Below are 27,742 nucleotides of genomic sequence, written 5' to 3'. Positions count from 1 at the left end.
CAAACCATGTGTGAACTCTGTATTTTACATTCTGTATTTATTCCTTAATTAACTCACTGCCATATTAACGAGTGACATGCTGGTCGACTTGCTCCCTCTAGTGGTAGAAGATACAAACATGACAAACACTGCTGTGTGCAAACATCTAATTAAATGTGTCAAGTTAACCGTTTTCAAATGTCTGTGTTCCTTTAATACAATCAATTAAAAATAACCAGCGTTATGTTCCCAAAGACTTTTATTTTTCAAGCTACAATTAAAGAAAACAATATCAGACTGCAGAAAATATAGATTTTGCTTGGGTATTTTCTCTCTTCACTTTCACATATGTACAGTTGTCAAAGAACAGGATATGTACACAGAATTGAAGTTGTAGAGAGAGTGCAACTGCTACTGGAGAACAAGACTCTCCCACCAACAAAAGAAAAAGCACATGGTAAACCAAACAACATAAACAAACGCCGCGACCTATGCGGTGTCAACTTATTTTCTGTACACTACAACTTTGTTCTCGATGTGAGACAATCTTATGTCCATTCTCTGATGCGGGGCGCATCCCTAATCCCGCTCCTCAGAAAGCTAAGAAATAAACAATTACATGAAACAGAAAAAAAAAATTTTTTTTACAACCATTCTTAAACGAGCCTCAGATCTTGTAAAGCACTGCTAAACCATCCCGTCTCACAGCAATGTTACGCCCTCAGATGAGTTTTTAAAACAATGGAAAAACTAAAACCACACATGAAACAGAAACATCAAAATTTAACAGCTTCCAATGTCAATGTTGTTCATGGTAAATGGCCATCATTGATTAACAAGCCAGACAGGAAGAAACATTAAGCGCTCAATCATGAATGTACACAGCTACATGCCAAGTACAGATTTCAATCAGCCGCAGCCCATCGTATCCCAAATACCACCCATATATGCAGAGGGATGGTATTTGGGTTCATATTTTAAAAAGTGCACTGCTGCAAGACTTGCCTGTGTGCAATTTGAAAATGTAGCAATTTAGATACAAAATAATAAATGAATAAAAGTTGATTCTATGAATTTGAAGACCACTTTTTCTTGGGGCGTGAAATCTCTACATTTGAAAAGTTCAGTGATCATCACTGACAACCAAAACCAAAAAACACCAACTCAAAAATAAAATCGGCAAAATACAATCAAATAGAAAACGAGCTCCTCATCCGACATTGTGACATACTTCTAAACAAATAAGAGGGGTGACATCGTCCATCTCTTACGCTATTCATTTTTGCCAATGTGTAAAACTTGCATTGATTGGAAGTTGAAAGGAAATGGCTTCAAACGGAAAATTGTACTTCGAAAGGGAAATCTTCACTGATTTGTCAATAACCTCGAGAAATAATTTACAACTCAAAGTTCACCTACAGTGGATACGAGATTAAATGTGAAAGTTTATGTGCACATCACCAGCACAGTGTACAACAAAAAAGCCAATTAATTAGTAACAAATAAGTGAGTCTCCATTGTTACTGTTGCCTTCTGTCCAGTTCTTCACAGTAGCCAAAGAAAAATGAAGGAAGAAACGTAAAAGAAACCATGAGGGATAAATAAGAATGGTTGTGATTGTCAAAAAAGAAATCCTACAAACTGACAAAACCGTTGCCATCCACGTGATAATTTAGGCTGTTTTGGCTGTAGGCATCAAAGCAAACGAGTGTCAAAGAGGACAGCAAAAACAGGGCGGGTGCTCCTCGTCCCTCCCGTCCTCTGCGGGTCTACGGATCTTTTTTGTGTCCAGACCGCCGCAAGTCCCTGCACTTGTGGCAGTAAAAGATGTCTGGAACGTTGGACTTCTTGATCTTTGCACACGACAAGTGCACCCAAATGCCGCACTGGTTGCACTCGATCATTGGCCGCCCTGCAAATGGCTTCCCACAGTAACAGGTGATCAAGTCCCACGAATCATCCCCTGTGTTGATAAAGAGAACAGAGGTATGAGGTATTGTAGCTGGGGAAAAATAAAAAGGAGTCAATCACATTGAGGAAAAAGTTGTTTTGGAATCAAACATTTGATTATTAGATGCAGGCCAAAGATGATCTTAATACATTTGTTAAAGCACGTTATACCTGACTCCACCATAATGTCTTCATCGGCGATCCAGGTCTCCCCCTCACTGGAGCTCATCTCTGCTTCCCTCATGGACTCGTCGGGCTGCATCTTCCCCAGGCCCTGCATGCTCGGGGTGGAGCCCCCGTGTTCCGTCAGCTCCTCCCTGGCGGGTCGTACCTCTGTGTGTGCATGCTGAGCCTCAGAGTCTGTCTCACTTTGAGTAGTGGAGCTTTTGAGCTTCTTGGGCTTTGGCTGTTTTGAGTTTTTGCTGCGTTTGATGCGGGCTCTTTTCTCGCCTTCGCTACTGCCGCTGTCTGCCGCCGTCATGCCGGAACCCAGCGACAGCTTTTTCAGTTTTTTGTCCTTCTTGCGCTCGGCCTTAGAGCTGGCCTGGCTCTCGTACAGGGAGTCTTTAAGGCGCATCTTGTCCAGCAGAGTGCTGTCAGAGTGCATGCGGCGAATACTTTTGCCCTTATTTGCCCGAGCTTTGCGAACAAACGTATGGATGGTGTGGATGTCGGAGCTCCCGTCTGGCCAAGTATTGCCGGTGGAGCTGCTGCCTCCACCACCTCCATCTGCTGACAACCCTGAACTGTGTGCAGAGCTGGATGATGTTGGGGACCATGAATTTTCCTGCAAGGCAACAAGAAAAAGCATTTTTAGTATTTTCTTAACAACCAGAGCAAGGCAGGCAATAAGTCCTTTTTAATATCCACAGTGACATTCATAGCAGCTTACCTCTTTTGGACTGGGGATGTAACCAGCGTACGCCAGGACAAAGCTGCAGAACTTGTTGAAGTCCTCAACCGTCCTCTTTTTCCGCTCTGGGGGCTACAGAAAGCACAAGCCTTAGTTTAAGAACTTGCAGCTAATATACAAAAAGCTACTGAACGTTCTACTCAAAGCAACATTGCAAAGTACTCACCAATGGTTCCGTTTTGCACGATAACAGTGAATCTAGTGGAGAAGAAAAACAAGTCTATAAGTCACAAGTGAACCAGTCTTGATGCGCTTATTATTTTCAGTTTATACACAGAATGACCCAAGAACTCTGTTGCCTAAGGGTGCGATGACACACATGTGGACCAACGCTAGCATTAGCCTGCTAACACATCTCAATAACTTAATCAGTTATTAGTGATGGTAAGCGGGTGGAGCATATTAAAGAGTTGTTTAGTTACGTTAAATTGACCGACAGAGGTATCGGATAGAGCAGAAATGAAGCAAACCACTCATCGGATATAACACTAGTTGAGTCTAGTTGGTCTGCCAGCAACCGCAACCGGTGTCACTTGATCACCATCGGAACTTCACACAAAGTCTGGACATTTCTGCATTAATTTAATGTCACCGCTAAATCACATGGCTGCTTTTCTAAAGAGGGGTAGCTCAGTTTGTTGGCTGCAAAGCTTTAAACTAGTCTTTTTGTCTTGTCTAGAGATGCTACCTGCTAACGTTAGCTGACACTTGGAGGAGAAGCTAAACGCAGGTTATGGGGTTAGCAGAGATAAATGCAATCAGGGTTATACGACTAGTGAGTTTCTTAATTATGTTTAACGAGTTGCATTTAAACTCGATATTGATAACGGGTCATTTTGATTAAGAGTTAACTTATGCTAACAATCAGACACTCGGTCAGCTAGCTAATCACGCTGGCTTTTTTTGAAATGGAAGTGGGAGGCTTATTAGCAATGTTAGCTTGGTGTTAGCAAGGTGTAACGTATAATCGGTTTCAACTCATGCAAAATAAACAGCTTTTCGTGGATGACAGGTGGTACAATTTACCTAAAAATATACAAGGTGTTGAGTGTTTTCTGTCCAGATATTCGCGTTTAACGTTGAGCTCGATGGATCGGCGCGTTAATCAACTAGCTAGCATAACTGTGCAACACATACGTTTACATTAGCGTTAAGTCAACTACATTAATCTAAATAAAAACACACTTTATCACAACTTTCATGGCATTTTGACGACAAAGCACAAGTTGGTGTGTTATTAATACAATATACGCAACCAAACGGAACACCTACGATAGACATAACTTACGTTAGCATAGCTTCTCTTAATGGCCGCGAAATACAACATATTTAAACAGTGAAAATAATAACATCCCGTGGGAACAGTTTGTTTAATATCTCACAGGCTAATACTGGGGAAACATACCTTGGTGCTCGGACATTATGTCAAGCATTGTCGCCTCACCGAGCAGGCCTCGATCCACGAAGCAGAAGCACCAGGCGAGCTAGCCTGTAGCGGCCGTCGCGCTGTGCTTCCCCCGGCGTGGCTGCACCTACCGCCGGGGAACTTTAGCAGCAACAAGCCGCGGAAGACCGAAGAGACTCTTCCTCAGAAACACTTCACTGTGGGTCGTAGTAGTGATATTCCCTCCCTGGGGATCCACGTTAACGTAGCACCAAGCAAACCGCCTCTGAACTGTATACTAACGTTATTAGCCTACAACATACTAATTCCTCTATCGCTTAACGAGCAAAATCTCCCTTTTATTCGTCACTACATTTATATAACCCTCCGTATTAAAGTGTAGCAAAATCGTAAAAAAAAATCCTTAGACTTAATATAGGTTCGTAATGCGAACTTCTCCGATGAAGTTTTTTTTCGTATCTTCAATGTAGGCAACACAAAACGACTGGAGTTTTGACTTTACTCCGCACGGTCTTCTCCGTGCGCGGCAGAAACCTTCTTGAGGCTGCCAGCGCAGTGTTTCCCGCGAGGAATGGTGGGTAACGTAGTTAATTGTGAAGTCATTCACCCGGACCATAAGTGTTGATGAACTACATTTCCCGCGTATGATCAATATTACACCGAGGGGAACTCTGGGATATGATGTTTTTGAAACGGTACACTCCTAACAGGCTATCTAGCGAAACATGCAGGACTTGGTTTAGAAAGGCAAAGCTTTATTATCAGTTAAATATGAGCTCGTGCGACTTTACCGCGTGCCATTCTGAACTTTAAGAGATGTCGTTCTTCTTCGGTTAGATTACTGAGCACGTTGTTTTATTGTATCATGGTATTCACGTTTAAATAGGTGGTGAATCAGAGGCATGCTAACTAGTTGAAGCTAGCTGTACCTTTACAGTTTACTAACGTTAACTTAGTACAATGTTGCCTGAATTGTTGCAAGGCACTGATGCTGGAGGGTTTCTCATAATTCAAGGTAAATGCTTTGAATGTTGTGTCATTTTAAATCTAAATTGCGAGCAATAACTATGTGAACCGAAGCAATAGCATACAGTAAAGCCATGTGATTTATACCTGCATTGTTAGATTCTGCTAGTTATTCTGGTAGACACCTCCTGAAGAGCTTCATCAATGCTGCATTGAACAGGTATTTAAAGAAAGGTGCATGTGACTGTTTGGTTGTGTGTGTACTATCAAGTATGAATGTTTATTAAAGTTATGTGTATCCTAAAAAATGAATTTAGGGAGGAAGCTGTCCATGTCCTCGGCTTTGAGGTTAGTGAGGAAGAGCTGAAAGATGGATTGAAAGGATCACCTGTTCAGAGGTAATTGCAATTAGTGCTGGAATAATTAGTCCATCTACTTTGATATTGGTTCACTGCTAATCATCTGTTTTTGTCACCTCAGGCTACACTTTCACAATGCTTATTCAGACCCCCTGGGCTGGACTGATCAACCAGCTTTCACCGTTCACCAGTTCTGTTTGGAGGAACTTACACGTCTGGTCAAGCAAACATCGCACCCCAAACCAGCTACCTTAGTGATCGACTCTCTTTCCTGGATATTGAGACACCTCAGTCCTCCTGCTGTCTGCAAGACTCTTCAGCAACTTCGAAAAGGTGATAAATCATCGCCATAACGTGTTCTTAAAGTTTTTTTTTTGTAGTGGTACTGAATGCAGGAAGGTATGACGTCCAGGGTGTGAGAGTCATTCCAAGGTTTTCTTTGAATATCAATTAAGAGAGATTAAAGAATATCAAATAATTCTCTAAAGAAATAAACTACTTTCATGGTGGACGTGTATTAGAATACAGTGTAACTGTAGGGCCGTGCAGTTTTGAGTCTTTTTCCTGTGTTTTCATTAGGGGGAGCTGTGAGAGCTATTATCGGTCTGCTCCATGCGGACATGCATCAGAGGGGTACTGTAGGAAGTGTATGCCACTTGGCCACCTCAGTCATCACTGTGGCACCTGGGATGAAGGGAGACGAAGCTGTGGCAAAGATAACAAAGCGCTCAAAATCGGGGAAAGTTGTGCTAGACGTAAGCAGTGTTTCCTTTGGGATGACTAGTTTTGTGCTGTTATAAATCTGTTATAAATCATTCATGACATTTTTTGTCCTTAGGAGGTGATTTTCAGCATCAAAAATGATCTAACAGTCGTAGTACAGAGCAAGCCCAGCCAACTTGGACCCAAACAGATTGACCCCGAGGAACAGGAGGTGCAATATAACACATGCTTAAAATCTTTACAACATAAGCGGATCAATAGAATAAAGATAACTAAAAAGTGTCCTTTTTCTGTTTCTATAGACGGACCCAACAGCCAACTTGACCTTTAACCTTCGACTATCGAATACAGAGCGTGAGGCCAAAGAGAAACTTGCACTACCATTTGTCTTCAGCAAAGAGAAGTAAGAAACTTTTCCACAATTGTCAGATTTTTCAACTTTTTTCAGTGATTGTTTCAGTGACCTGTTTTTTTTTGGTTTTTTTTTTAAACGCTGTCCCCTTTTCTCTTACAGGAAAACAGCTCTGCTCCACTCAAGCCCAGGTTCAGGACGGATTCTGTATGAGCCTGATGCCAACGATGACTATGACCAGGAGGACCCTGATGATGATCTGGATGTGTAGGCTTCTGGAACAGAACCCACTGGAGGCACAAAGGATCCACGTTTCATGTCCTCCTTGCTGTTCAAGACACTGAGTCGTTTTCAGGAGTGAAGATTCAAATACTTGCTGCCATCTCATCTTAAAGATATCAAATAATGTAAAATATTTCTGTAAGAAATCTGTATTATGTTTATAAACTGGTTTTATCCAAAGGTGTTTGTTATATTATTGATCACCTTGATTTAATTATTTTTTTACATCTTGTTGAATAAAACTATAGGCTTTTATCCAACAGTTAATATCACACTTTGATTTTTCATAAAGTTGAATGTTGTACATTTGATAGGACCCTCAGGTCCAAGCTATAGCAACATCCAACTGACCCTTGGATTTGTTGCAGTGGTTCCCAAAATAAATATGAACAGGGTCACAATATTATTGAGGTGATAAGACAAACATACATTCTGTGACACATGTTTCATTTTTCTGACTTTTCTTCTTTTAAAGTTTTGCTTGTTTCTTTTGATATTTACGGGATGCTTTTCCCTTTCCAGAGCATCTAAAAATCTCAAACATAATCACTCTTAAATATATTGAGACCTTTCCATACCGTGTTTGAAAGTAATCATTATATTCATTGATATGATTACATTTGTTACATAATCAGTCATCTTTTTATTGTAAATAGTGACCATCTTGGATTCCGTAGTGGGTATCTTCAACAGACGTGACATAAATGCTGCAGTCTATTCGTATAAAATTATAATTATCTAGTGGAACCTTTTCCCTTTATAAGTAGCATCACTAAATCATTCGTGCTATTTGAATGACAGTGTCAGATGGGATTGTTTCCTAGTTTCGTAAAAGTTTGAAGTAATTAATTAGGTGTAAAGTAAACTTTTTGGCCACTGCATTAATTGGCAATGGACAAGCCCACATGTCAGCCGACAGCATAGCTGCAAAAGCTGCCCCTGATATTATATAATGCATACTGTGCTTATAAAATGTATTCACCAAAGCCCAGTGATTATTTTTATGTAGGATTGTTTTACAACTTTGAATCACAGTGACAGAAGGCGGTTTATGGACAACAATGTTTGGCACCAATCAAGCTACTGTCACAATTAAAGCAAAACTTTATGTATACACACAGATGTCCAGAAATCATGTTCGTGTTAAAATAAAACAATAAAACAGGTTATTTTTCACACCCTTGCTGTTACACGTCTGTTTATTTTCTTTCCACGTGGACGTGCTGCGCGCAACCACAGGACTCCTCCCGGAAGTGACGGAAAGGCGGCGATGGCGGCTCGCAGTTTCATTCCGGATTTCCACTGGACTACAAACCGATTTTAACCGGACCGGTTAGACTTTATGGAACTTTTGTAAAGCCGACTCTCTTCAGACGCCGCACAGAGGGAAGTCGCGTGGAACCGGCGCTTGACAACGAGCGACCCCACAGCTTTTTGGGGATATTTTTGTCCAAGGTTCAAGGTGGTCACCCTGTCGAGCTAGCAGTAGCTTGGTGGCTACAAGCTAACGGTAGTCTGTGCACAGCTAGCTCCGGAGCTAGCTTGTCAACGAGCTGCGTGCTAAGGTCCACACAGCAGCAGCAGCAGCAGCAGCAACCGTCGTGCAGCAGCTTTTCCTTCGACCACGTCCTCGTTTGTCTTTCACAGCTACAATGCGGATGCACGCCATTTAATGCTAATTGTGCCACAAGTGTGCAGAGCGAGGTACTCGCACGTTTGCTTGGCCCTCTTGTTAATTTGAATTGCTAGTTTGGCGGCTGTGGCTAAAGACGGATTTTGACTATTACTAGCGAGCAAGTTGCCCCAGTAATTGTCCCGACAACTGGGGGCAAAAGGCGTGCTATCAGACTAAGAATTGAAGTTCGGCTACTGTAGGGTCTTTGCGTGCTCGTCAACATGCTGAAGACCCGGCAGTGTTTACTTGGCATCCGCACTTTTCTCGGCGTAACGTCGAGAATATGGGGCTTCATCATGTACATCCTCAGGAAGCACCTACGAACGGTGAGAAGTGGTTTTGAAAGACATGTTGGGTGTCGGGTCTCGTGTGCCTAATCAATATTTTTCTTCCAGATCACATCCACCTCGAGGGAAGTCTCTGTTGGCTCTCAGAGAGCTCGACTACATGAGCTTCTCACCTCTGCTGTAATAGTGTCTGACTCTGTGCATCCATCACGAGGGGTTTAGCCAAATAATCTGTAGATTCTGAAAATGTGTGAACAAATCCCACTGACTTGAGTAGCACAAGCCTCCCACTCGATAACATCAGTGTCAGATGTATTGCTGTATCATTCAGCATGAAGATGGCTAGCAACATCTAAAAGAGAGGAATAGTGTAAACACAGGATGTTGAAGTGCACCAACATGTACAACCGCAAGATCACTCATTTTTGATAAATATATCGTTATTTCTTCAACAAGATGATTGATCGTTTAAGATGGATGTCAGAAAACCAAAGTCTACTCAAAGAGATAGTAACAATGATATCGAACAAAGAAAAGGAGCCAATCCCCTCATTTGTGAAGCCATAACCAGACCATGTTTTTGCGTTTCTCTCTCGGTGAATTACTTAAACTCTTAATCGATTTGATAGACTAATTGTTTCAGCTCTTGAATAATGTATCTGTGTGTCTGTTTTTGTGTGACGGGACAGTGTGAACGACTGGCTCATTCAATTAGTGCAAAGTGGAAAACCTCCCACGTGCGAATGCCAAATTTGTAGGAGCAGCCCAGAACAAGCCAGCAGGTCACCTTCAGTTGCTCACAAACGGCTCCACAATGAACATGGATGGCATTTAAGGTGTCAGAAGTCGCCTGCCTGTAACCTAGACACACACACACACACACACAGGTGTTGTTGAGTCGTTAATAGACATGCATGTGGGGTGTAATATGAAGCGGACTTCGACTCCAGCTCGGTGTCCAGCCCACAGAGCTTGGAGGGAATGCCCTGTGTGCCGTAATCATCTTGATGTTCGAGGTTTGTCTGCAGTTTATTGTGTGGCAGTAACATTTGCTGGTTGTCAACAGGCCCCGAGAGCGAGTCGTTCAGTCCATGTTGTGGCTGAAGTGAGAGGGATTAGGTTGGCACAGAGAGTGTACTGTTCGCTCTCTCTCCCTCTCCCTCTGTTTCTCTCATTCTCACTCACAGTTTAGCACTGTTTACAATATGTGATGCACTGGAACAATGTCACGATCCGGTGATCGCTAATGTAGCGAGCAACGTGATGGAGGTGATTCCCATTTGTTATAACTGGGAGAACCCCTTTTTAGAAGATAGGACTCAAGGTGTTTCTGTTGGAGAATACCACGATCCATTAAGTGACCTGATCCAAACATTTGGATCGATAAAAGCTCTATTGGATTATGAATATTAGGACCGGGTAATAATCTCACTGTGTCAACAGATGCTTATCTCCTGCATGAGACTGTAGCCGGTTTGTAGCCGGGTGCAGAGTCAATGCTGAAACAACTGGCTAAGCAACAAAACTCTGATAATCAATCTGATCCTAATCACATGTCTGGTTTCAGCTTCTTAACTCTGAAATTTGAGTAAACTTGATATCTTTGGGGTTTGGACTATTAGTCAGACAAAACAAGCAGACTCGCTCCGAGTCTGCAGGCCCGGGGTCCAGATGGACGCTCTTGGAGGTGCAGAGAGTTGAGCTGAGTAGAGGGTGAGGTCCCCCCGTGGTGCTCAGCAGCTGCTGGCTCCAATAGGCTTCCCCAGAGCTAACTCTGCCAGGCAGCAGTGGGAGGGGACTCAGAGGGAGGCCCCGTCGGAGGCTTAGGTACCAAGGCTCAGTCAAAGTCACCCTGCAAGTCTCTCTCTCTCTCTCTCTCTCTCTCTCTCTCTCTCTCTGTGTGCCCCATTCTCCACTGACACCCACTGACAGCTGGGGGGATAAAAATAGCCCTGTGAAGAAAAGTGCACAGGCCCGAGGGCAAGAGTGGCACTAGGAAGGGTCCTGTCTAGTCATCGTGACCAGTGCAGAGTAAGGAAGTCACAAAGGAGGAGTCATGGGGTGGACACAGCCGAGTTCATTTCAATATGGTGTCCCCCCTCTGTTCTCTGGCCTTACCTCTGATGTACAGCAAAATAAGAGTGCCGATTTCCCAAATAAGTATCGCCTGAAGGCAAAAATAAAAGTTCTAGGATTCAAAGGTTTTTAAGAACTTCAGGGAGATAAGTTGCAATCGTGATGCTTTTTTTTCAAATTCCATTATGCATAGCAGCAGTTGATGTCAAATCTTTATTCACAAAAGGATTCCCAAAACACTTAATACTAATCTTTGCTGTAAAATCACGTCAAACACTTTAAGTGTGCAGGAGGAAATGAAAAGATCGGCGCCGTCAGTGCACTTGGTATCAAAAGGGTAGTAAAAAAACTACACATACAAATTGGAAATCTATCCATGGTTCAGTCAACTGATTCTGGCTCACTATATTGCATATGGTGTGATGTTATAACAAGTGATCTGTTAAAGTTTGACTGACTGTTTCATGTGTCTTGTTGTTCTACAGATAATCCAGTATCAGACGGTGCGATACGACACTTTGCCTCTGTCGCCTATCTCCAGAAACAGACTCAGTGAGTACACGATATGACCGTCAACATTTTTGCAAAAGTATAACAAACACTGCTTATACCTGGACACATTTGTTTTTTCTTGTGGTAGCATTACAAGGGTGAGACACTATCACCAACATGTGAAATGTGGTAATTTAAGTACAGGTAAAACCAGTCTGTCAAGGAAGAAGTTATTGTGCAGAAAATAAGTTATCAGCGACATAACGTCAACATACTCGTGCTTGACCTCGTTCTCGGAGTACATGCACATTATCAGTGTTTCTGGACAGGACTCATATAATATTCCTTCTTCATATGAGGAGACTCAGACGAGCTGTCAGCTGTCATTTGTGTGTGTGTGTCATGACTGTGGGTCACAGCTGAATATACAGTGCATCCGGAAATTATTCACAACGCTTCACTTTTTCCACATTTTGTTATGTTACAGCCTTATTCCAAAATGGATTAAATTCAAAGAACGAAAACATAACATGTACATAAGTATTCACAGCCTTTGCCATGACACTCAAAATTTAGCTCAGGTGCATCCTGTTTCCACTGATCATCCTTGAGATGTTTCTACAACTTGATTGGAGTCCACTTGTGCTAAATTCAGTTGATTGGACATGATTTAGAAAGGCACACACCTGTCTATATAAGGTACCACAGTTGACAGTGCATATGAGAGCATAAACCAAACCATGAAGTCCAAGGAATTATCTGTAGACCTCCGAGACAGAATTGTATCGAGGCACAGATCTGGCGAAGGGTACAGAAAAATTTCTGCAGCATTGAAAGTCCCAATGAGCACAGTGGCCTCCATCATCCGGAAATAGACGAAGTTTGGAACCACCAGGACTCTTCCTAGAGTTGGCCGCCCAGCCAGACTGAGCGATTGGGGGAGAAGGGCCTTAGTCAGGGAGGTGACCAGGAACCCAATGGTCACTCTGACAGAGCTCCAGTGTTGTTCTATGAAGAGAGGAGAACCTTCCAGAAGGACAACCATCTCTGCAGCACTCCACAAATCAGGCCTGTTTGGTAGCGTGGCCAGACGGAAGCCACTCCTCAGTAAAAAGCACATGACAGCCCGCCTGGAGTTTGCAAAAAGGCACCTGAAGGACTCTGACCATGAGAAACAAAATTCTCTGGTCTGATGAAACAAAGATTGAACTCTTTGGCCTGAATGCCAAGCGTCATGTCTGGAGGAAACCAGGCACTGCTCATCACCTGGCCAATACCATCCCTACAGTGAAGCATGGTGGTGGCAGCATCATGCTGTGGGGATGTTTTTCAGCGGGAGGAACTGGGAGACTAGTCAGGATTGAGGGAAAGATGAATGCAGCAATGTACAGAGACATCCTCGATGAAAACATGCTCCAGAGCGCTCTGGACCTCAGACTGGGGCGACGGTTCATATTCCAACAGGACAACGACCCGAAGCACACAGCCTAGATAACAAAGGAGTGGCTTCGGGACAACTCTGTGAATGTCCTTGAGTGGCCCAGCCAGAGCCCTGACTTGAACCCGATTGAACATCTCTGGAGAGATCTGAAAATGGCTGTGCACTGACACTCCCCATCCAACCTGATGGAACTTGAGAGGTTCTGCAAAGAAGAATGAGAAGCTGCCCAGAAATAGGTGTGCCAAGCTTGTGAAATCATACCCAAGAAGACTTGAGGCTGTAATTGCTGCCAAAGGTGCTTCAACAAAGTATTGAGCAAAGGCTGTGAATACTTGTGTACATGTTATGTTTTCATTCTTTATTTTTAATAGATTTACAAAAATTTGCAAAAAACAGTTTTCACTTTGTCATTATGGGTTGTTGTGTGTAGAATGTTGAGGCAAATAATGAATTTAATCCATTTTGGAATAAGGCTGTAACATAACAAAATGTGGAAAAAGTGAAGCGCTGTGAATACTTTCCGGATGCTCTGTGTGTCTTGTGGATCAGATGGCTGGATGCAAACCACAGTTGGCCTGCATTGTTTCAGTAGACCTGCTCTGCTGCATCGGTCAGTAATTGTGTGGTCTCTGCTTTTTTTTAATAGCTCGCCAACAAAGATCAGTTTAGCATTTAAATCGTTTGCAAGACGTTTGCTGTGTAAACAGCTATTGTCTTAAAAGAGCATTTGAGTGAAGCAGTGAGTAATGGTAGCAGGTTATAATGTCAGGATCCACCCAACACATGTGGCGACCCAAAAAAAAAGGAAATAAATTTGACTTCCTTGTCTGACAAAATGTATTTGTGGTATTGAGAGGAAATAGAAAATGTTAAAGGCAGCACTTAAACTAGCATGGACTGCTGTGTTTGAATGATCTCCTCTGCTCCCTGTAGAGACCTCATTCAGAAGCACTGTCTTGACTTGGAGGAAGGATTGCAATTCAGTTTCACTTTCCTCACCTCTCACTCACTACAGTGACCTCAGCTGGAGATCCAGGTCCGGTTTCAAGTGAACGAGTGATTCCTTTAGCTGTAGATGGCATGGCCGCTGCTGCTAATGCGCACGGAGAGATGCCGCTGATTGAGAAGTGTCTAAATATTTTCGGTTCATTATGAAACTATGGTGGCGTTAAATAGATTATTACCGGTCGCCAGAGTCGAGATAATTCAAGGGAAAATCTGTCTCATTGCTCTCGCGTACCGAACAGAATACCGTCATCAGGGAGAAAGGTTTTTAGGATCCACACCTCCTGGAAGTCCTTGAGGCCTCCCAAAAAATGCACACTTAGTGTCTTCGTTTTTAGTTACTTAATTCAAACTGCATCAGACAATACTAACATTTTAATTACATTTCTTATTGGATCAAAACTGACGTGAAGCGTGCATCTCCAATGTAATGTACTGAGAGGGAGCAGCTCAAGTCTCTATCTCGTGTGATAAACTCCAGATGCAGTAAAGAGGAAGATTCTGGTTCTGGACCTGGACGAGACGCTGATCCACTCTCACCACGACGGCGTCCTCAGACCCACAGTGAGACCTGGCACGCCGCCAGACTTCATCCTCAAAGTATGAAGCGTTCAGCCACACGTGCACACGTTTGAACACACATGCATTCAAGCCTAAACACCGTCCGTCTGTCTTTCTCCACGCAGGTCGTCATTGACAAGCATCCAGTCAGATTCTTCGTACATAAAAGGCCGCATGTCGACTTCTTTTTAGAAGTGGTGAGTGTCCACCTGTGATTGTTGCTTTTTCTGTGTTTGGATCCAAAAGATGATGGAAGGGAACAATACCACCTCTTATTTGTTTTGGATAATGATCCCATGTCACTTGCTGTAACCTTTAAATGTATGCTGTTGTGTGCTCTTTACCCTGCGTGTGTACACAGGTGAGCCAGTGGTATGAGCTGGTGGTTTTCACAGCCAGTATGGAGATCTACGGCTCAGCAGTGGCAGATAAGCTGGACAACAATAGGAACATCCTGAAACGCAGATACTACAGACAGGTGCTGCTCTACACTCTAATTAAACAGCATGTATTAAAGCTGACTTTTGGGCTCATCGACCTTATGAAGTCTCTTCATTCCGTCTCATTTTTGATGGTGTCTTTTGTGTTTTTTCTCCACAGCATTGTACATTGGATCTAGGTAGTTATATTAAAGACCTGTCTGTAGTACACGATGACCTGTCCAGTATTGTCATCCTGGACAACTCGCCTGGTGCTTATCGTAGCCATCCAGGTAAGACTTCAAGTTTAGGTTTGTGTACATTTAACTGCTGTAATTCTTTGTACGTTCATCCTTTACACGTCAACCTCGTGATGGCGCAGGAAGCGACCATATAGCCAAGCAGTTAATTCTCAGTACAAGGCTTGTATTGTAAATGTTGTAACGGCACATTAAAGCTGCAGTTCCTCTTAACACGTGGTATCCTCTTTAACAGAGCAGCATAAAATCACAAATATGTCCTCTTCACTGATACGACTGACCGGCTTCTTTTTTTTTTTTTTTGTTCTGCCCTCCAGACAATGCAATACCTATCAAGTCCTGGTTCAGCGACCCTAGTGACACAGCACTTCTTAACTTGCTGCCTATGCTGGATGCACTAAGGTAAACAGGCATAATAGGGTTGGCATGAAAGCAAATAGATGATGCAAACACTTTATCTCTTGTGCATACTGTCTGTATTCTACTGATCCGTGGTGTAACTCAAGAGGTAAGCTAATGGCTATTAATGACCACATTATTATAGTCTTAAACTCCTGTCAAATACCCATTTATACGGTGTAATGCATGTCTGATTAATGGTTTTATCTATTTAACCTTAAACCTTACCCGTCTGTCTAGCCATCCTATCTAAGGTCTGAGAGACGGTGCAGCTAAACGCATAAATTAACCGTTGTCTGCGTTTCCCAAATGTTGCGCTGTCCCTTTAATGGCTCAGATAGTGAAACATTCCATGTCGAGTAGTTTCACAGCCTCTCTCCGTCTCCTAGATTCACCGCTGATGTTCGCTCCGTCCTCAGTCGAAACCTCCACCAGCATCGACTCTGGTGATTGGCTGAATCGGGAGGGGCGGGGCTTGTTGACCAGCCTCTTCCTCTCTGCCGGCCTCCATCCTGCCCTCCGTTCCCACACAGGCGGACCCACCAGCCCTCTCTGAGCCTCTCAGACATGTCCTGAGGAGATGAGGGTTGGGGTGACAGCCTCACACGTGATGAAGAGTATTGGGGTCACCAGAGCCCAGAAACTACTGAGGGGGGGGCAGCAGCAGCTTGTTTCTTTTTTTTTTTCTTGATTCTTCATTTGTATTTTTTTTTTTTTTTTCAAAACAAACCGGAGCCTCTCTGCCTTATTGCTCCTGATACTGACTGTGTGCGTATGGAGGTGAGCTTGTGTACGAGAGTCGGAGTATGCTTGCCAAGTACGTTAGTCCTTTTTAAACTTTTTTGAGAATCGGGACGGGAGGGGGGGAGAGGAGGATCAGCAAAGCGACAAAGACAATTCTACATTATTATTTCTCCTTCTTCTCCATCATCATCATCAGACGTTGCACTTAAGCAGACAATTTATCAATTTACTGTCTTAACCGCTCAGTGCGACTGAGCCGGGGAAAATAGAAACACCGCCCCTTTTTAGATCAACCTCAACGATAACTAATTGATTGCTGAGGTATGTTTGTTTTCCCTAAACAAGACTGGATCAACTCAAACGGTATAACCGATGGACTTTTGCTTGCAACATACCATCCACAGGCATTTTTCTGGACAAATAGCCGAGCAGCCTGAGATCTTTTTTTTTTTTTTGTTTGTTTTTTCAGCCGTAACGGTCACTCTTTCTACGAAAGCTCCACGTGGAACTCTGTGATAAAGACTTGACTGAGAAAAGGACCGGCTCGTAACGATATGTGGACTGCCGTGCCGCCTTTCCATATCTGATTGTTTCTCTCTTATATGTGATAATATGACTTCTTCAAATCACGACATTTTGCCCCCCCCCCCCTTGCCATCTGATGCCATCCTGATTTCATCCAATAGGAATTGCACTTGATTTTTTTTTCTCCCCCCCTTTCCATTTTTTGTTGCAGTTGGTTTTGTATTTGATTCAAATTTGCAGCCTTCCTCTTTGAGTTTTGACCCGCTCCGCTTCCTGTATGGGTTCAACTATTAGACCTTCCGTCTTTAAATGCCTTCTGAACAATGTCTTGTTGTCAAGGCTCTCACCGGCTTCTTATTGGCTCTGTCTCCAGGTCTGTGTTACTAATAAAACACTTGTCAGTATCGGACCGTTATTATCCAGCTTCTTGTTGTTTTTTAGAATTCATTCTGCAGTCTTTTCCGTACTCGAGGGATAACATTCTGCAGCGTGTCGACTGAACACCTTTCACTGAGGTGAGAAAAAGCTTTAGGGAATTCCCACAGCGTCTGCTCGAGGCAGTTTGTTTTTTCTAACAATCTGCTGCCATCATGTGGTGTGACAGAAAACTGCATTCGTCCACTCAGAACTCCTACCTCGCTAGAGAAAGAAACTGTTTAATGTTGGTTCAGGTTCTTGCTTTCAAATAAAGGCAACGGACAACTTGTGTGCTTGTTGAAGAGCTAGTGTGTCATATATGACACTTAGTAGCTCAATAAGACCAAATGCAACATGTATTCATGTGATAAATGGTACCTTCATGGCTCACGGTTATAATAAGAGAGGCGTTGACTCAACTGTTTATTATTTTGGGGGTTGAAGTCGTTGGTGCTCTTGGGTTGTTTTGCATTATACTGACAAAGTGATGCTTTGTCCACCTCCTTTAAATCAATGAGGACATAATTCTTTATAATAAGTCTTTATAATGCAATAAAATTCAACAGCACCACAAGCTACATCACCGTCATGAAGGAAGGCATCTGTACTACGGGTGGGCCGAGTGTATATTGGTACATAATAGCTGTTTTTCACTCTACCTCCTCCTGATAATGGTATTAAAGTAAAACCGAAAGTTTGAAACGGTGAATGTGCATCTCTTGTTTAAAGTAATTTTCCTCCTGTAGGAAAACCAACCACCTTGTTAAATGTCACCACCTGTTACTTTTGTCAACCATTCCTGGGTAAGCAAAGACTTTCTCTCTCTCTTCTTTCACCTTCCCCAAAGCTGGAGGTGCAATGGAGAGGGATGGCGGATGCTTCTTGGATGCACAGTACAGTCTGCTAGTATACACACAGGTGGAGATACGGAGAGATGTCTGTAACTTGGACCAGGAACTGACCAGACTCTGAGGCACGGCTGAGCTGTAGCTGCTGAGTGATGGGAGACTTTGTTGTTAGGATAACATAATAGTTTGCAGGGGAAGATGTAGGCTTTACTTGGGATTTGTCACCGACGACGAAGAGCTTTTGTGGGGGAAATCATATGGCAGGGAGCAAGATACTGAGGTCTCTGTGCTCCTCTGTTACGAGGAACTCTGAAGAGACAAAAAGAGGCAGTCAACGAAATTGACTTTTATTTTATAGGCTACTCCCATCATCAAAAATGGACTTTTGCCATTTATGATGTAGGTCTGTCATACCTTTAAAGTCCCACAATAAGCCCCGTAGTATGACTCAAAGTTGTACTCTACCGTTTGCACGATAACCTGAAGCTGCTGTCGGTAACTATCGGTATTCTAAAATCTGTATTTTGAACCATACTGGGGAAAAAAAACTTTAACATGGTCACCTATAATTATGAGTTAACATTGTGGTTTGAAAGAAAGGGTTGTTTCCCAGTTTGTTTCCATTGTTAAAGAGAAGTCTGTAACACATGAAGGACTTTTCAGATGTATGCAGTCTGCATATCAAAGCACAGAGGGTGGAGAGTAATGAGTGAGTCATACAGCTGAGTCACGAGCACAATATACTGGTTGGAGTGTTTCAAGACATGGACATATGAATGGCAAACTGGGACTCTGACATATTGCAGACTACACTGGCTGGTCACTGAGCAGTTCCTCGTAAATTCCCCAAACTATTGGGGCCTAGTAGTTTCCCTAAAACCATGCAGCATTCACCTTCATTCCACACCAATAAACCTTTATAAAATAACTAGAACATGAACCCCTTTGATTTTACATTTGATTTCCCCCATAATTCTTCCATAAATCGGGTTAACTGTTTGTATAATGCTTGTTATGATGTGCCTGATGTGGCAACAGCGGAAATTGCGAAACTTCGATCCAATTTAGTCATTCTGAGCTTAAATAAAGACATTAATGCTCAATATTCGCTACTTTGCCGCGGACATACTGGATGTCTTTGGACCCAGATTTTTTTTAGAGCTCAGTTTAATATTGGGTCCAAATTACGGTTTATTATCGGATGTTTTTGAGTTTCTCGTCTCGAGCTGCTAACTGCTGGGCCGCGGTCATATGACAAGGACAGCTGCCTCTTCACTGCCCTGCCCTGTGTCTTTACGCGCAGCGGTTGCTCAACATAAAAATAGTTCCTCCGAAAACATTGCATCATACATTTTAGAACCACTTGAAAATGATTAATTTCAAAGGAATACATTTCATTTGAATAAAAACCGATTGTCGGAACTTGACGTTAACGTGGTCTGGCATAGAGCGAAGTCTATCCTGCGGACTAGACTCTGCAGCGTCATGTTGTTATTGTATCCCTCCTCCGCAGTCGCACTAGGAAAACAGCTGTGGCGTGCTAAAAAGCTAGTTAGCATCGTTTTGTTTTTGTCGTGTGTGACAGCGATTTGAAGCAGTTCCGTGAGCAGATTGCTACCCAACCAACCTCAGAGTGACTGACGTGTTGTCTGTCATCTCTTTTTCAAAGATGAAGTTCCAGTACAAAGAAGAGCACCCTTTTGAGAAAAGGCGGTCCGAAGGCGAGAAAATAAGGAAGAAGTATCCGGACAGGGTGCCTGTGAGTAGCTAACGTTAGCTTAGCTCACCTATGTGGCAACGCTCGTGCCGTTTAGCTAGTTGTCAATGACACTTCGTGTACCCGCATTACATCCATCTATAATCATGTGTCTCGGTTGTAACTACATTATTATTATTATTATTATACTTCCCGATAGTTCGCTGCCACGTTAGCTAACAAAGCTAACCGTAGAGGTTAACCTAGAAATAATGTCGGCCGCTCCGAGCAGGCCGTCAGGTGATATAGCTTCCTGTAATCCTTCCGTGTGTGTTTAATATAAGATCATACTACATAGTAGTAAAGATATAAGGTAATATAACGTCACACGGTGTTTAAAGACCGTGGTGGCTATTACAAAGACAGTCCTGTGTGTGTACAGAGTGAATATGGTCTGGGTGTAGCTTTAGGCTGCACCTTAAAATAGTACGTGTCAACAAACGGGACACTTGTTTACGCTTCCCTGGCTGTTTAAGATGCATTATATAGTCCGCAGCTATTTTGCATTTTTGCCGTTCAAGATTGACCGAGTGAAACCTGGTAGCAGGTCAATGCGCAGTGAGCTAATGTAAGATAGCTTTATTTGTCTTTACGAGAGCAATCTAGTTTCATTTTTACTCCTGTTATCAGTCATAGTTTGTTAAACACTTGATGTATTGCTCCAATTAACTTAACTAATCTTACAATTATTTCTCAATTAATCTGTCACTAATTTGGTGTATACAATATCTGGAAATGGTACAAAGCAGCCTCATCACAAGTCACTGATCTATAGTCTAAAACCAATAATCCAAAACCCAAATATATTAATTTTGCTGTCTTAGGTTTATGAGCGAAGGCAGGTAGTATTCAGGTACTAGTCCTATTTTTAGACTGAAGAAAGTGGAAGTGCTCTAGTCAGTCCTGTGTGGCAACGTTCTGGGTCCGAGTTACTTTAAATAAATATATACATACGCGTGTCTTTCTAACTGACTAATTACAAAATACCAGGCTCCAGATACTGTTGATGAAACACAACATCTGGTTTAAAAACAGTTCAGTCCTCGCTTGACTGATAAAAGTTGTGTATTCTCAGATCCCTTTTCTTAGAAAGGTGAAAGTCTATTGAAGTACTTCTCACTTGATACACACAGCCTTTTGTTCAGTGTGAAATGTACTAGATGGTTCTTGTTTTTGTTTTCTCTTCAGGTAATTGTGGAGAAAGCCCCCAAAGCCAGAATAGGAGATCTGGACAAGAAGAAATATCTTGTCCCCTCCGACCTGACAGGTAAATATTTGATTCCTGGGGGGGAAAATTACAACAACGAGAGTGCAGTAACATCTAAAGTTCTGTCAATTGTCATTCATCAGTGGGCCAGTTTTACTTCCTCATCCGGAAAAGAATCCACTTGCGAGCGGAGGACGCCCTCTTCTTCTTTGTAAACAACGTCATTCCACCCACCTCAGCAACCATGGGACTGTTGTACCAGGCAAGAGTCATATTCTACCTCACTGGCCTGCTCTCATCACTACATTGTGTTGTTTTTTCACCCCCTACTTACATTAAAGTTACATCGTTAGTGTCATGCTAACATCTTTTCTTCTTACTCTCTCACCCAGGAGCACCATGAAGAGGACTTTTTCCTCTACATTGCCTACAGTGATGAGAGCGTGTACGGGAGCAGCCAAAGGGAAATCTGATCCCGCTACCGTCCCCCATCCCACCAACCACTACCCACCTTTCTGAGACCTCCACCGTTCATTCATTTAAATATTAAATCCAGCTGAGCAGCCTAGAGTTCTCAGAGTGAATATGTCAAATGCGCTTTCACCACCTCTACATTACCCCTCTCCCCCTCCCTCTACGTCTTTATTATTCTGCAGTCTGAATTGTATTTGCCTCCACTTATTATTTTCGGTAGCGACACGGTGGTCTCGTGGCCAGTTATTTTTCTAGTGTCGTATTTATACATCATACTTTACTGAAAAAAAACTGAGAACCAATAACAAAAAATGTTAGAACTATAGGCCGTGAATATAGTCGCCCCGGGGTTAAGGGAAGAAAGGCATGTGTAGCATGTGAGTTCAAATCAGCTCTAATTGACAATGAAGATAGATTATTGTTTGGTCACGCTGTCGGCGTGTAGGGGTATAAAGTGTGCTTTGAGTTTATGAAATCGATAGCGTCGACCAGTTGAAGGCAGGTTATTTTAAGGATAACTGTTTTGCAGCAGTTCTTTTCCTGGAAAAACAAAACTGAAGTGACAGGTGATATTTTTACAAAATATCACCTGTCACTGAAGTATGTAAATGAGAATTGTGTGTGTATAAGGAGTATAATATAATTCAGACTAACTATCATCCTCTGCTTTCAGTGGTGAGACTATTCTGTTGACTGCTACTATGATTGTTGTTGTTGTCATTTTAGATTGCTTATTTTCTAAAAGGTATTGTAAAGCTGAGTGAAATTTTCTCTTTTTTTTTTTTTTTTTTTTAAGTTTGTCTCCTTTAAAAGATTTGAACTCTGTATACAGCTGCATTACTGGCTCTTTCTCTCCACTTAAGACCATACATGATAAAATGTGATTAAAATATCTGTTTCCTGTGGTTATTGAATATTCTAGGTCATATTTGAGACGTGGTTATTTAAAAAAAATAAAGTTTTCCATGTGAGAGGCAGGTAGACCAAACGTTCAGTCATTACAAAAGGTAAGTCATGTTCACTGTAATTATATTGCCCCAAAATCACAAATATGTCTTGTACGGTGATGCAGTAAACACCCTGACTCTGATTTAGTAGCCTCTCACATCAGCTACTGTGGCTGCTCAAATAGTGAGAACCTTTCCAAGTTGTGCAAAGACACTTATTGTCAACTTAATGTGATTATATGAGCTAGTTTCCACGGATGAAGGTTACAGAAACCAGGAGCAAAAGTATAAATGTGGCAGGATGAACAGGATACATCATCAGTAGCAGTATGTCCTTGTTTCAAGTAAAAATGAAACTTTCAAAAAATGCATGCCATTAAATTCTACAAGTTAAGAACTGTTTCGCAGGTTTTAAAAACAAATACATTTAGGAATCTGTTAATAGCTGATAGAATTCAACAGCACGAGAAACCAAACGAGACCAAATTATATAATTAAGAACAGCAAACTATAAACATGGTATGTAGATCTACAATTAAATGAACTACGATACCGATTTATGCCTGTGTTATATTTTGAGGAATTATGTATCCATAAAACCACTGTAGTCAAGAGACCAGGGCGGTTTAGCTCTGCAGCTGCTAGGTTTTACATGCAACACGTAACTTTATATCCGTTATCAGTGGTAAAAGGTAGACAAACCAGGAACACAAGTGTGACATCATTGGGGCTTAATGTTTGCTTGCGAGATTGTAGTGAGTAACAATATGTTCATTTGTAGTTGACTGCACTTAAAACACTACATCTAAGATAGTATAATCTAAATGATCAATCATGGACACAGGTGGGCGGGGCTTTAATTTGAAACTGCATACTAATAGGTGTATCGTCGTCTCTGTGGCGCAATTGGTTAGCGCGTTCGGCTGTTAACCGAAAGGTTGGTGGTTCAAGCCCACCCAGGGACGTGACGTTTTCGTTTTTTTGACGATGATTGGCCTACATCCAATTCAACATTGGACAGTCAATATCATGATTGGACGGTCCGTGAATTATTTTCTTCTTAACTAGCTTCTCAAAACGTTACCACATAAAAAACACTCTTTGTCTCTGTACAGCAAACTATTAACACCGTGATGACATGTTTACAAAATGTATTTTAATTACTTGACCCAACACACAAATATAAAAGTGAAAAACATCTCTTCTGCACTTTACAAATTATAGAAAGATGATTTATAAAAGATGGATCTCACAGCTGGATTGACTATCTGTCATTCATGAACACGTGCAATATAATTCAGCGTACCAAAAACATCAGCTTGTTACTTTATCCAACTTTAATCATGAAAATTGAGTAAAGGAAGTCCAGAGCTGTAAACAGAGACGGTTCGCTTTCAAAGTAAAAGTTGCGCGTTTTCAAACGTGCCTGCTCCAGCGATCAATTTAAGGAAAGCGAAATTAAAGAAATAAACAAATATTATACATTATAAATGACTGTTGAAACATACTTTCACTCTTTAAATTGCTTTACTTTTAAGAAATTACAAACTACGTGTGTTTGCTGCCCCTGGCCATCATGGTAACATTGGATTTCAGACCAGCCAATCAGCTCCTTCCCATCTCTTCATTGTGGCTGTGGAACAATAGTCTGTTAAAGGGGAAAAGGAGAAGGGGGGAGAATGGGAAAAGAGAAAAAAGAAAAAAGAGGAGAAGGGGGGAGAATGGGAAAAAAGAAAAAAGAGGAGAAAACACTCTTCAGTGCCACCCAGTTAGACTCCTGTGGTGTTTTAAGGTCCTTATATACCGTATTTATATTCTTACAGAAGAAAAATACATTTGTGTGCATATGAGGAGGAAGAAGAATCGTCCACAGGAGGTTCAAATCCCGACCTGGGCAGGATTGATGTTTATGAGCCCTCCATGGCCTTAGGCAATCTGACGGTGAGGAACTTTTATTGTCTTGTTATTTTCCCTTTGTGCCATGTCATGCATATTCATACGGGCGGGGGGTAAAGATATATGTGTTCTGTTTATTTAGATACATTGTTTTATAATTTACTTTATTTATAGGGATTGTAAATACTTGTACATTATTATTCATGTCTTTGGGTTGGTGAAATCATGTAAATATTTGTTGTACATATATTATCGATATACTTACCTGTAGATGGTATGTCTACTCTGCGCTTATTAGAGTGAGAAGGTGTATGAAAGGAGCTCAGTTTGTTTGTGTAGAGAAACTAGTGGAGGCTAGTAGACACTGGTGTGATGTTAGAATATCAAAATGAGGTGTTGGGGATGACCAGTAGGTGGCAGTGCAGCGCTGTGGTTTCGACTCGCGACCCTGGACTTGTATGTGCGCGTGCAACTTCTTCTCATAGCTCGAGACGTTACATGAGAGAAGCCACACGTTTGCCTGCTCATCGTTTCCTGTGTTTCTCAGGTTAGTGACTTGTAAAGTGCACCAAATATGATGTAAGAATTAGGGACCAATGTGTACTGAACATTTTTATAGATTATTTTGTGTTTCATGTAGTTGTTTCGTAGCTACGTGAGTGTTTTAAGACTGTCGAGTGCTAACGTTAGCTAAACTGATAGTAGCCTCGCAGTACATTCCCTAGTTTTTGTCTGGCTCCTACACATCGTATTATTTGTTCATAAAGAAGCCAATCAACTCTTTATGTTCTAATAAGTCGTTTCATGATAAATGTGTTCATTAAATATGACTGAAACATGTATATAAGTGTTATGCATGTTGGTTAGCACGTGTTAGCGGTTCGCTATCCTGTTGGGCCAGCGCCGCCATTTGTAATAGCGTCTTCTTCACGTGTCTTCTTCACCTGCGCCACAGTAACTGAGCCCATTGGAAACTAGCTAGTACGGTTTTATACCAAGCTACACCAAATATGTTGATTAAACATAGTAATGTGATAGTAGTGATTTGATTCTTGATGTGATTTTGTTTAAGATAATTTAATGTATTTTACCTGTACTTCGTCATGTCAAAATGAGGATAAATCAGCGTCGGAAATACACGAGGGCAAAGGACACAACTGCCCCGAAGAAATATAATTTTGCCCCTGATATCACTAGGAGAGGGGCAAAAAATGCATAATTACCTCTAATAATAATAATGATAATTTAATTAACTTGTCAAAAACATCGTAGCCTATATGACCCGGTCCAGTTGCCATATGATGTTTTTGATTTTCGCCTTGACTGATGTTGCGTGTGCGTGAAGAACCGAACGTTCTAAACAAACAAAATAAATAAATGGAGCGCTTCTTAATCAGACCTGAGACTGCGGTCAACTCAGCAGACACTTAAATTTTAGTGCACCTATATAATGAAATTCACGGTAAACGCATTCAAACAGCACAGATCGGGAGCGAGCGAAGGACTTTGAAAGTTAGCGGAAAGAATAACGTGAGACAACATCCGGTTTCTTCAGACGAACATCCGGTTTTCAGAATAAGATGCCAACAAAGTATACATATTGCATAATGGAAATTGGATTAAATTAATTATATTCACTTTAAGTATAAAACATGCTACCTGCATCTCGTGAGTTAAAGGGAAAATACACCTAAATTGTGCGTAAAGTGTCTTTATTCTTTGATTTGAGGGTTGCTGGAAATGAATAATACCTGACTGACAGTCAATTAAGATTTTACTAAGCAAAAAACTGAATTTGTACCTTCAAATGGCACATTTTTTAAGGTGCTATAAAATGTTTTTCTCAAAAATTCCACATCATGACTAATGCATATATGTTCAGGACAAAATGGGTAATATCACAATATTTGAGGCGCTACAAAAATATCTTTCTCAATAATTCCATACAATGACTGATGTATATCTAATCAAGGCATCGTTGACTTAATAATTGTTAATAGTTGTTTAAAAAATGTAATAATAACAATAAATAACCACAAAGAATTAAGAATAAAATTGAATATGATTGTCTGATTTGTTTGTTTTTTGTTCAAAAAAATCTAAGAAAACACTTTGGATCTGTAGACTACTGCCTAATAGTCTTATTATTGCCATTTGATGACAATTGCTCATATACTGTAAGCCTAAATAAGTATATTTATTATTTTGAATAATATAACCAATTGCACCACAGAGACGGCTGAACAGCTGTGGGTGTGGCCTACATTTGAAGCTCCGCCCTCCTGTGTGTCCTGCAGAAATGAAGAATATTTAGATTATGGCATCTTTGTTTCTAGTCCATACTGGCCTCACGACAAGAGGGACCCCGATTCGATCCCCGGGCTGCACGGCCCTTCTGTGAGGAGTTTGCATGTTAGCGTTTGCATGTTAGCGTAGCGTAGCGTCCCACAAGGACATTTTCAAAATAAGATCTACTTTCATGCCTGAAAAGTATCTCACAAAGTGTCCACACACTGATGCACAATATAACAGCACCACACACTACAGCTTAAAAATTACAATATAATCCTAACGTAGTTTCAACAGAAACTGCTGTGGCGTCTGACCCGATCTCTCCTCGTGTGTTCTGTCGTTCACCTGTTTATTGTCTGCCATGTGATCAGTGTTTTTCCTCTGCCTGCCTCCAGACACCTCCCATGGCCACACCCCTGATTGGTGCACAGCTGCAGAAAATCCAGCTGATTACCGCCTGCAGGTTGACACACCGGATCCTGATCCCACTAGTCACCTCTTGGCAGTATATCAACCCTGGTCCCGCTGTCCTGGGTCTTCAGTCCGTACCGTCTACTCACCCTGGTACTCCGTTACCTCTGTCCATAAGTTTCCGTTCTTACGATCCCCGGTTCTGACCTCTCGCTTCTCTCTGCCACATTGTCTAGGTCCTACTAGTGTGCCAGGTTGTGTTGTGTGGTTACCAACCTGAGCCCACGGGGTTCCTCAGAGATCCCGTGTCCAGCCGTCCTGTGTCGGTCCACGGAAAACCACACCGTTGATCCTGCCATCCGTCCAGTGTCGGTCCACGGGGCCACACTGCCGAACCCACGCAACCCGGTGTGGAGCGCACACCTGCCAGTTTGGATGAGCCTATTCGAACTAGTCCACTGTCCAAAATACAGTCTGTTACCTGATTCCTGTCTTGTGGTTGCTATTGGGTCCTTTCCTGAACTCCCATGACAGCATCAGCAGCTGAGGGCCCGAGGATGGAGCAGGCAATGTTGCTCGTTTATGCAGAGAGAGAACACAACAGCCCATGAGAAGAAGAAAAATAAATCTATGTGTGTTAATATGATGACATGGCACAAAGGGAAAATAACAAGACAATGA

The 27,742-nt window shown here is 42.0% G+C and overlaps 4 protein-coding genes and 1 non-coding gene across 5 annotated transcripts; 4 read left to right on the top strand and 1 right to left on the bottom strand.

Annotated features, from left to right (window-relative positions):
- Positions 1 to 220: 220 nt before the first annotated feature.
- phf23b (PHD finger protein 23b) lies at positions 221 to 4,798 on the bottom strand. Its single transcript, XM_031851581.1, has 5 exons — positions 4,248 to 4,798; positions 3,009 to 3,040; positions 2,822 to 2,914; positions 2,101 to 2,716; positions 221 to 1,942 (listed from the first exon to the last, which is right to left on the bottom strand). The coding sequence occupies exons 1-5, from the start codon at positions 4,273 to 4,275 to the stop codon at positions 1,749 to 1,751; spliced, it is 963 nt and encodes a 320-aa protein (XP_031707441.1). The 5' UTR covers positions 4,276 to 4,798; the 3' UTR covers positions 221 to 1,748.
- A 149-nt stretch (positions 4,799 to 4,947) lies between these two features.
- elp5 (elongator acetyltransferase complex subunit 5) lies at positions 4,948 to 7,101 on the top strand. Its single transcript, XM_031851582.1, has 8 exons — positions 4,948 to 5,262; positions 5,373 to 5,433; positions 5,531 to 5,611; positions 5,694 to 5,905; positions 6,152 to 6,327; positions 6,411 to 6,506; positions 6,598 to 6,698; positions 6,810 to 7,101. The coding sequence occupies exons 1-8, from the start codon at positions 5,208 to 5,210 to the stop codon at positions 6,916 to 6,918; spliced, it is 891 nt and encodes a 296-aa protein (XP_031707442.1). The 5' UTR covers positions 4,948 to 5,207; the 3' UTR covers positions 6,919 to 7,101.
- A 1,707-nt stretch (positions 7,102 to 8,808) lies between these two features.
- On the top strand, positions 8,809 to 19,118 carry ctdnep1a (CTD nuclear envelope phosphatase 1a). The gene is made up of 8 exons (XM_031851213.1): positions 8,809 to 8,930; positions 11,453 to 11,519; positions 14,387 to 14,505; positions 14,592 to 14,663; positions 14,828 to 14,944; positions 15,067 to 15,178; positions 15,463 to 15,547; positions 15,934 to 19,118. Exons 1-8 carry the CDS (start codon positions 8,826 to 8,828, stop codon positions 15,992 to 15,994), a joined length of 738 nt encoding a protein of 245 aa, XP_031707073.1. The 5' UTR covers positions 8,809 to 8,825; the 3' UTR covers positions 15,995 to 19,118.
- Positions 19,119 to 19,465: 347 nt separating this feature from the next.
- On the top strand, positions 19,466 to 22,405 carry gabarapb (GABA(A) receptor-associated protein b). The gene is made up of 4 exons (XM_031851212.1): positions 19,466 to 19,837; positions 21,023 to 21,101; positions 21,185 to 21,303; positions 21,434 to 22,405. The coding sequence occupies exons 1-4, from the start codon at positions 19,748 to 19,750 to the stop codon at positions 21,512 to 21,514; spliced, it is 369 nt and encodes a 122-aa protein (XP_031707072.1). The 5' UTR covers positions 19,466 to 19,747; the 3' UTR covers positions 21,515 to 22,405.
- Positions 22,406 to 23,353: 948 nt separating this feature from the next.
- On the top strand, positions 23,354 to 23,427 carry trnan-guu (transfer RNA asparagine (anticodon GUU)). The gene has a single exon. It is a non-coding gene; the product is annotated as a tRNA-Asn (tRNA).
- Positions 23,428 to 27,742: the final 4,315 nt, after the last annotated feature.

The sequence above is a fragment of the Anarrhichthys ocellatus genome, unplaced genomic scaffold (genome assembly GCF_004355925.1).
Source record: "Anarrhichthys ocellatus isolate YVR2014 unplaced genomic scaffold, GSC_Weel_1.0 scaffold11, whole genome shotgun sequence".
Classification (NCBI taxonomy): Eukaryota; Metazoa; Chordata; class Actinopteri; order Perciformes; family Anarhichadidae; genus Anarrhichthys; species Anarrhichthys ocellatus.
Note: the sequence above shows the minus strand (reverse complement) of the source record. Positions and strands in the feature narration are given on the sequence as shown.